Source organism: Anomaloglossus baeobatrachus, chromosome 5 (genome assembly GCF_048569485.1).
Source record: "Anomaloglossus baeobatrachus isolate aAnoBae1 chromosome 5, aAnoBae1.hap1, whole genome shotgun sequence".
NCBI classification, from domain to species: domain Eukaryota; kingdom Metazoa; phylum Chordata; class Amphibia; order Anura; family Aromobatidae; genus Anomaloglossus; species Anomaloglossus baeobatrachus.
Genome location: NC_134357.1, coordinates 285,803,792 through 285,813,758, shown reverse-complemented (window position 1 = coordinate 285,813,758; position 9,967 = coordinate 285,803,792). Strand labels below are relative to the sequence as shown.

General features: G+C 38.5%; 1 protein-coding gene across 3 annotated transcripts in view; it reads right to left on the bottom strand.

Annotated features, from left to right (window-relative positions):
* Positions 1–788: 788 nt before the first annotated feature.
* CA10 (carbonic anhydrase 10) overlaps positions 789–9,967 on the bottom strand; it is a 441,792-nt gene continuing 432,613 nt past the window's right edge. For all 3 annotated transcript variants that reach the window (XM_075349527.1, XM_075349528.1, XM_075349526.1), the window contains one exon: positions 789–1,763. In XM_075349527.1, the coding sequence (XP_075205642.1) occupies positions 1,741–1,763 (23 nt within the window). In that variant the 3' untranslated portion in view covers positions 789–1,740. The remainder of the gene's footprint in view (positions 1,764–9,967) is intronic.

Sequence of the window (9,967 nt, the reverse complement as noted above, 5' to 3'; positions counted from 1 at the left end):
TACTTCTGTCCTTTTGCTACAGTGCCATTACCCCTGCTATAGTTCCATAACCCTGTTTTAGTCATTGCACTGGTTGCACATCAGCTTTAGAAAACAATTTAAAATCATCCCTGCCAAACACAAAGCTTTTCAAAGTGCTGCATAGCCCTATATCTCCTTTATCACACTACCCATGGTGTTTGTTCTGGTATAACTAAATTTAAAATTAACAACTTTCAGAAACTAAACTTCTGACTCCTGTCTTTAAGACGTTTCTCATGATGCACCAGTTTTCTAGATTGTACTATTCCTGACAATCAAATATATTTCAAACATCTACAACTTTCAGCATTTTTTTAGGTAGACCCTCCTCGCATTCCTATACACTTTTCCGCCTATATTACTCCTCACATAATGATCTCTTTGTATATACCCTCTATTCTCATACTACCCATATACTCTTAATATCTGAGCTTACAAAGAAATTGTCTAGTTAACCGGCTCATGAAACATCTTCTGTACTGCCCAGTTTTTCTTATAACTGAACTATTGAACAATACAAAGGCTTTTAGAATCTTCATAATTTTTTATATGTGCTATTTGAACTGTAAATATCAATATGGTGGTAATATATAAAGATTATTCCTATCTTTATGCCCCTGGATAAGCACACCCTTCCCAATCCATTCCAGTGTGAGATTTCCTTTTACGGTCTACTTTCATCAAGCGCAGTACTATAAAGGTTGTTAGGTTTGCATTCATATGTAGGAAATCTGTGGTGCTTCTGGCATTCATGGGAAATAAAACCATTTCTATAATTTATACAATATTTTATTAACATTTATTGAGATGCTGACAGTAACCAAACACAATTAATGAGTAGTCTTAGAAAAAGTAAAGATCAATTTTACTCAAATGAAATGAAAAGAAAAAAGAAACAGGGAACAGAGACCTAGACCGGAAATTTTAATTCATTGTGCAGTTTAAACTGAAGCTTTGTTCAATTGAATAAATTAGATATGAAGTTCGGGAAGATGGGTGAACCGATGGAGGAGACAGTCGTAAAAATATAAAGAATGTCTAAAAGGTAGCATAAAATAATAATAAAAAGATGCTGTAACATTTACAGAATAAACAGAAAGGATGAAACTTTCAGCTGAATAACAAAATCTGTTTTTGTTTTGGGAACTATCGGAGAAGAAATAATTTAATGTATTTATACTCTTTAATAATATATATTTATATATTATACATATATCGCTCAACATCTTGATTCATTATGGAATAAACAGAACGACAGCAGCCTTGAAATCTTTTTTTTTTTTCTTTCTTTCATGTTCTTCTTTGCTTGGATATTCCAGTATGCATGTATGATAAAGCAGTACAAAGGGACTCCCAATAGTCGTGGAATGAGGTTATGGATCCACTCTGAAATTGTTCAAAGCAACTTTATAGAAAGAAAGCCGGATATATACAAAGGCCAACAAGTCTTCCACTGTGCAGCTTGGAAATTCACAGATACTGTACTAGATGTGTCTCATATTTCGAGACAAGTTTTATGGACGTTTTGAACGTTTGTTACATTGTTCTCAATTTTTTTTTTCTGTTTTTCTTTTTTCTTTTTGCTGCCATACTTTCACGCATGATGAATACAGTTAATGAAATATAAGTCAAAGAAAGTGAATGGAGCTTTGAGTAAGTTATGTTTATCCTGGGCAGCAGGCGTTCTACCTACCATCCTTGGGACCTTGACTATCTTCTTCACTTGAGAAGCCATTCATTCACTATAAAAAAAGGAAAACACAATATATTAAAAAAGAACAAAATTATATCATGCCCTTTATATGGTTTTTATTACATGGTGCTTTTTTTTAAAATATTGGAATTGCCATTTAGGACCTTTCTAGGATCTTTTTAAAAAGTCTGTAAAATATTGTGGACTTTTTGTATAAAACAAAATACAGCTGTACTTGTCCACTGCCTCACCAGTATCAACTCTCCTCTGCTGCCTCCAGTGTTTCTTGATACGGCTTCAATAGTGATGTCACACCCACATCACATAAGCACTGCAGCCAATCTGATGCATCAGACCACTGGACCTTGTGAGTGGCTGCTGGGGACACGTGATGCTGATGTGATGTCATAGTTGCAACCATATCAACAAAGACCAGAGAGGTGAAAGTCAGTGCTGGGGTTGCAGTGGGTAGGTACAGCTGAACTTGTTATTTTTATGTAGAAGAAGCCAATGAAATAAAAATAAATAAAAAGGCAATTCCTTTAAAAATTAGTCTAATCAATTTTCCTAATTAGTGGCATAATAAAAGGTCATACTGTTACATATTTGTTTGATAATAATGTAAGTTAGGTCTTTATGTTTCTATTGAAATAGGTTTATTTTATTTACTCAATTATATGATGCAATTCATTTAACTGTACTTTACAGATGTGATCATCACTGTCCCCATTGGGACTCACAATCTAAATTCATTATTGGTATGTCTTTGGAGTCTGGGAGGAAACTAGAAGAGAACATAGAGACTCCTTGCAGATGTTGTCCTTGGTGACTTTTGAACCTAGGATCCAAGACTGCAGTGCTAACCACTGAGCCACCGTATGATTTTACTAAATCTTTAAAGGTGGGCTCCATTACTCATATTATTACCTATCTTTAGGACAAAATTATATCGGTTGGGGACTGACCCCAAGCACAACCCACCAATCAGTTTTCAGTGCTAGCAGCAGCCATATGTTAGCAGTTGCATTGCTGCACACAGCTCCACATCAAATTCATAGTAACCATTGCTGCTCATTTGAATAGGGGCAAATCTGCAATATTCATCAGTGGCCACTTAACAGCTCTGCCATTGCTAATATCTGGCCATCACTGGCAGAGAGAACAGCTGATTGACTGGAGTGCCGGGTTATGGACCCCCACCGATATGCCAATCTGATATTGATGACCTAGCCTACAGAAAGGTCATTGATATTAAAGTAAAGGAGCAACCTAATGTATTTCTCCTGGAGGAGTTTACTGAGGTTCTGTTTTCTGTTATGTAAGGCTTACATACAGTATATTATGGACTACTGTTATAGAGGACCAACCCTTATTTTTGGAAAATGGGTTTTCTAAAGAAGACAACTTCAAATTGTAGTTCCCTATGCCATTGAAGCCATTTATACCCCAATCTAAATAACCAAATATATATAAATGAGTAATTGTTAAATAATAATATAATGCGTTAAGATAATCAGAATAGATTATATTATTGCACATAGTTGAATGACAGTTACATGAATCAATTGTTGGATGAAATGGGTGGTAATTAGTGATGGGAGGACCCGTGCTGTTTTAACTCCAGCTAATGATCAGGGTCCGGCAACTTAAGAAATATAAAAAAATAAAATAAAAATAAAGTAAGCACGCTATACTTACCAAGTCTCTGGCACAGCTGTAACCGCTTCCAGGCCAGTCACTGTTCTTCAGGGGATGATCATTTACCTTCATGCATATTCACCGCTTTCCTCGCCCACCGGCAGTCCTGGAGTCCATGATTGGTTGCAGTTAGATGCACCCCAGCCTCTGTGACAGCGTCTGACTGCAACCAATCACAGGCACTGTCTTCCGGGTCACTATTGTGGTATGAAAATAAATAACTGCCAGTGGGCAGGGTAGTGAATATTCATGAAGGTAAATGAGTGGTCCTGGAAGAAGAGTGAGCAGCCGGAAGCAGTTACAGCTGCATTAGAGACTCGGTAAGTATAGCGCGCATGCTCTAATTCCCCTATCACTTTTACCAATATTTTTAAGTGCCAGATTCTTGTCCCCATAAACTTATATGGGGACCAGCATCCAGCCAGATATCCAGGATCAATTCTGGGCCAGAGCCTTTTTAAGGTTCAGTTAGTCACGCCGATCCTGGATATCTGCAAGTTGCCCATCACTAATGGTAATTTGATTGACCTATGTGAAAGAAGCTTTAGTTAAAAAATGTCTGTCCCTTGATACAGGGGCCCCTGTGGATAGAATCATAGTATTTGGAGATATGCTTAAAAAAGAAGATTGTGATCAATCATTAGTTGCTTTCTGTACATATTTTGCGCCAAGATATGTGTATCAACTTGTTTTGAGCATCCAACCTCAAGTACTATATTCTTACTGTCTGTGGTGATCACTGAATGAGGAATCAGTTACTAATGTATTTATCACAATGTCAAAATTTCTCACAATATTTGGGAATATGGTAAAAATCGAAGCATATTATTTTATTCTTTTGGAAAAAATATACTTGTTATGCTTAAAGTTCTTTGTATAGTGTTTCTGTGGAAACCAAGATCAGACCACTCATAATGAAAACTGTCATTTACCAGCGTAACCTTATAGTATATAATGCCAGCAACATAAACCCACATGTATAACAATATTATACAAATTCCCAATAGTTTGGCTTTCATATCTTGAAAATGAGACAATGGAACAAAAATATAAATTACGTTCCTGCATTATGTTCCATTTTAAACCCTTTGGGAATTACGTTTGCTAAGCCCCACAGTAATATCTGCTGAGAACCTAACACATTATATTAATAGCTCTTTGCAATAAAAAAGCAAAACAGTGTAATACAATGAGAATAGAATACAATAAGACCCATTTGCAAGAAGAAACCACAACACAAAACAGAATCTTTTAATGCAGACACATACATGAATACATGATTGAAAAGTAATATGGGTCATTGGCAGCCTTATAATGAATGTTTTTATCATCACTATTGATACAAATTCAGTTATTATTACTTTGTCATTTTTAATCCCCTGAAAGCTATCAAAACTGTAGGGATTTTCAATGTAGCCATGGAAGAAACTACGAATAACAAAGAAGGATTCAGCTGCCTTTTGGATTTGAAGATCACTTGAAATTGTAATAATCTCCCATTTATTAGGTCTCAGTAAGATGTCTTGTAATTTAGGACCCTGTAATGAGAGAGTCATTTGCGGTCCGGATCTGTGTTTGTGGATCGTTACTTCTATGGCGGACTCTGTCCACATTACTGATTCCGACTAACAAATTATCTGGATTGGCACCTCCACTTTGCTACTACCAGGTTGCACTCTGTATACACTTCAGAATCCAACAAGCAACCTGGTTTCTATTGAGGAGCTCTGCTCTGCTGGACATCAGTTGTCTTATTATACTTCAGTAATTTAATTTATCCATACTGGGTCTATTCACATAACTACTTAATACTATCCATCTAAACAAACTCCCACCACATGTGGGGTGTTGGCCCTATGTGATTTGTCATCAGTGACACTCCTTACAAGCCTGAAAATTGTAAATTGATTCTGTGATTTTTGTTTTTGTATGTCACTTCTTGTAATTTAATTATTTAATAAACACTTTTTATATTTTTGCAAGAAACTCCTAGAGCAGTGTATTGCTTCTCAGAGAACCAGGTTGCTAATCACTACCTGCAGCTGGTCTCCTCCTACTTAAGTCAGGGGAGTTTTCTAAGTTATCGCCGAAGACAGCATCTGCTTGGCTGTTGTGATATCCCAGCATCCGTGGTGATCTTCTGCTTGGTGACCATTTGTTGTCTGCGCTGTATGAAAGTTCCCCTGTGTGATTTTCTACTTTCCCTTTGATTTATCCCCTCTGGTGTCTTTTTTTCTCCCCTCTGTGAATATTTGCGGTGTACGTGAGTTTTAGCTTAATCCCCTTGGCTTTGTCTTGTGGGAAGTTTATTGCTTTGTGTTTTTCCCACCCCTGGGATAAGGTCAGTGCTCGGCAGGAGACAGAGCCAGGTCGGGGGTCCGGACCTCTCTACCTTCAAGGGTACTTCCAGAGTGAGAGTTAGCACAGAGGTCCCAGTCATAGGGCAAGTATAGGTTTCCCTGTGCCCCTAATCACCCGTGACAGAGGGAAAATTATAATAGAGAAACTTTGCTCATAAAAAATATTTAAAGCAGATTTTTCACATAAGGTTTTGTATAATTTGATTCAGTATTTTCATGCACACTATTATTGAAATTCTACCAGGTTTTGCAGGAAAAGTTCATGGTGGGTTTTTTCCACAGTAGATCTTGAAACAAACCTGAGGCAAATCCAGAAGGATTTCTCTGCAAAATTGGCATCGTTTTTTTAATGAAATTTCTGAAATAGCAGTAAGGATAGGGAAAGCAGGACTCACAGGCTTTGTCTGCCAAAAGCTCAACTACAATGTAGATGAAAATACTAAGTCAAATAATTGAAATAATTGAAAATTGCTTAGCATTGCATTTCTGTTTGTATTGTATGCTCTCCATGGGAGAACTGACAGAACCATGTTTTCGTATTAGTATCATAGTGGGTGGGATAATTATCATAAAAAGCCTATCTGTCCTTTCATGCCCAGTAGAAAAGCATGGTCTGTCATCCCTCAGTCCTAAAAAAAAAATGTTTAAACTGCTTTTGGTGAATATACCACTCTAAAATTACTCTTATGCCAGGTAATTTGCCATTAACCTTTTTTTTTATGAGGACGCTTCCTCTTCATCACATTCTGCAAGTTTCCCTCACTTTCCAGTATATGTTGCTCCTAACAGACAGGAGATCAGTAGCAGAGACATATAGACCCGCCCCAATTCATGCAATCTTTACATTTCAGAACAGACAGTAGATATCAAGTTTAACAGAATGAAGAAACGTAGCGGCTAGTACTTTGGAGGGATTTTAGAGGGAGTATGACAACTTAATTATTTAAATAAAGGGAATTTTAGATTTTGTAATTTCTGTACTATTATATCTATTAAATGAGATCAAATTGTCAGAAATTGAAATGACATTTCAGTATCAATCAGGTTTTCACTTTTCCCATAGGTACAATAAGAAAAAAAAACAACTTATTAAAACACATCACATGGATTACGCTGAAAAGCAAAAGAGTAAGAATGTTTTGAACTTTTGACTTTCAGGCTCCATATCTCACTATCTACTACAGCTTCAAAAGTGAGACTACCATAATTTTATACACAATCATCTTGGCTATATCATATATAAATTTGACTTGCAACTATTTAGCATATGATTAAATTATAGAGATTCTTGTCATGTCATTTCATTGTTACTGTTTTACTCCTGGTGGCGAAAAAGTCTTTTTCTTCCTGTATACTACAAATTAGAACCTATTCTCAAATTTCCTCATAGCTCAGTGTGTTATTAGGTTGATTCCCAAGTGAAAGGTCATAGGTTTAAATCAAGAAACTTCCATGAAAAAGAATTGCCAAGAAAAGAGAAACAGCATCAACCAGCTCATTGATAGCTGTCTGTCAGCCAATAATATTCACAAACTGCATCATGTGAATGCTGTGACAATTGTAAGAATATGAAATGAAGTACATCCAACTATTTAAAAAACAAAGGCATTGGATACTTCACCCAGATCCATGGTGGTCTCAATGCTGAGCTGTATGTGAGTATCCTACAAGAATAGTTACTTTGTACTCTCTAGTACTAAAGGTTTGAAAATGACAAAATAGTGTTCCAGCAGGACAACGAGGTGAAGCATATTCAAGATTGGCGAACAAATGGTTCAATGACAATGAAGTCAATGAAGTCGAGGTGCTGGATTGTCCCCCACAGTCACCACACCTCAGTCGAATCAAACACATGTGGGTAGAGTTGAAGAAAAAGCTGTATACATATCCAAGTGAGCAAAAAGTTGCAAGAGACAGTCTTTTTTCATGCAAAATTAACATAGTTTATTTACAACAGCGATAATTGAGATTCTTTTTTGACGTTTCGGTCCTCCTGGACCTTGGTCACAATAAATCGCTAATTTGCATGTAATCATGCATAACAGGATCAAATATGAAGATCTCTTAAAGCTGGTGTCACACTAAACGACAGCGACAACGACGTCGCTGTTACGTCACCATTTTCGGTGACGTAACAGCGACCTTGTAAGTCGCTGTTATGATCGCTGCTTAGCTGTCAAACACAGCAGAAGCAGCGATCATAAGGTCGCTGTGCTACATGTTCAGAGAGCAGGGAGCCGCGCTTAGCGCTGGCTCCTTGCTCTCCTGCAGCACACATCGGGTTAATTAACCCGATGTGTGCTGCAGCTACATGTCACAGTTCAGAGAGCAGGGAGCCGCGCTTAGCGCTGGCTCCTTGCTCTCCTGCAGCACACATCGGGTTAATTAACCCGATGTGTGCTGCAGCTACATGTCACAGTGCAGAGAGCAGGGAGCCGCGCGCACTGCTTAGCGCTGGCTCCTTGCTCTCCTTGCTACAGTATACATCGGGTTAATTACCCGATGCGTACTGCAGCCACATGTCACAGTGCAGGAGCCGGCACTGGCAGCAAGAGCGGAGGCTGGTAACCAGCGTAAACATCGGGTAACCAGGGAAAGGTCTTCCCTTGGTTACCCGATGTTTACGCTGGTTACAGCTTACCGCAGCTGCCAGTGCCGGCTCCTGATCGCTTCATTTCGTCGCTCTCTCGCTGTCACACACAGCGATGTGTGTGTCACAGCGGGAGAGTGACGACCAAAAAATGAAGCTGGACATTCAGCAACGACCGGCGACCTCACAGCAGGGGCCAGGTCGTTGCTGGATGTCACACACAGCGACAGCGACGGGACGTCGCTGCAACGTCACAGAAAATGGTGACGTAGCAGCGAAGTCGTTGTCGTCGTCGTTATGTGTGACACCAGCTTAAGTCTCTTTAGTGTGGTCACTTGGCTGTTTGAAATAAAGCCAATTAGGATATGAGTACAAGGTTGCACTGGGAGTAATTCAAGGGTATTAGGTTATGTTGGGTGTAGTCAAACCATCTCTGTAGCAAACCAGTTTGCGGTCATGCCTGTTCTGCCTGCAGGTCTTTGCTACAGAGGAGGTGTGACTACACCCCACATAACCTGATACCCTTGAATTCCTTCCAGTGCAATCCTGTGCTCATATCCTAATTGGTTTCATTTCAAACAGCCAAGTGACTAAACTAAAGAGACTTAACAGATCTCCACATTTGATCCTGTTATGCATGATTACATGCAAATTAGCAATTTATTGTGACCAAGGTGCAGGAGGACCGAAACGTCAAAAAAGAATCTGAATTATCGCTGTTATAAATAAACTATATGTTCATTTTGCATGAAAAAAGACTGTCTCTTGCAACTTTTTGCTAAATAGAGAGTGTGCAGTGTTATACTTACAGTTAGGTCCAGAAATATTTGGACAGTGACACAAGTTTTGTTATTTTAGCTGTTTACAAAAACATGTTCAGAAATACAATTATATATATAATATGGGCTGAAAGTGCACACTCCCAGCTGCAATATGAGAGTTTTCACATCCAAATCGGAGAAAGGGTTTAGGAATCATAGCTCTGTAATGAATAGTCTCCTCTTTTTCAAGGGACCAAAAGTAATTGGACAAGGGACTCTAAGGGCTGCAATTAACTCTGAAGGCGTCTCCCTCATTAACCTGTAATCAATGAAGTAGTTAAAAGGTCTGGGGTTGATTACACGTGTGTGGTTTTGCATTTGGAAGCTGTTGCTGTGACCAGACAACATGCGGTCTAAGGAACTCTCAATTGAGGTGAAGCAGAACATGCTGAGGCTGAAAAAAAAGAAAAAAATCCATCAGAGAGATAGCAGACATTCTTGGAGTAGCAAAATCAACAGTCGGGTACATTCTGAGAAAAAAGGAATTGACTGGTGAGCTTGGGAACTCAAAAAGGCCTGGGTGTCAACGGATGACAACAGTGGTGGATGATCGCCGCATACTTTCTTTGGTGAAGAAGAACCCGTTCACAACATCAACTGAAATCCAGAACACTCTCAGTGAAGTAGGTGTATCTGTCTCTAAGTCAACAGTAAAGAGAAGACTCCATGAAAGTAAATACAAAGGGTTCACATCTAGATGCAAACCACTCATCAATTCCAAAAATAGACAGGCCAGAGTTAAATTTGCTGAAAAACACCTCATGAAGCCAGCTCAGTTCTGGAA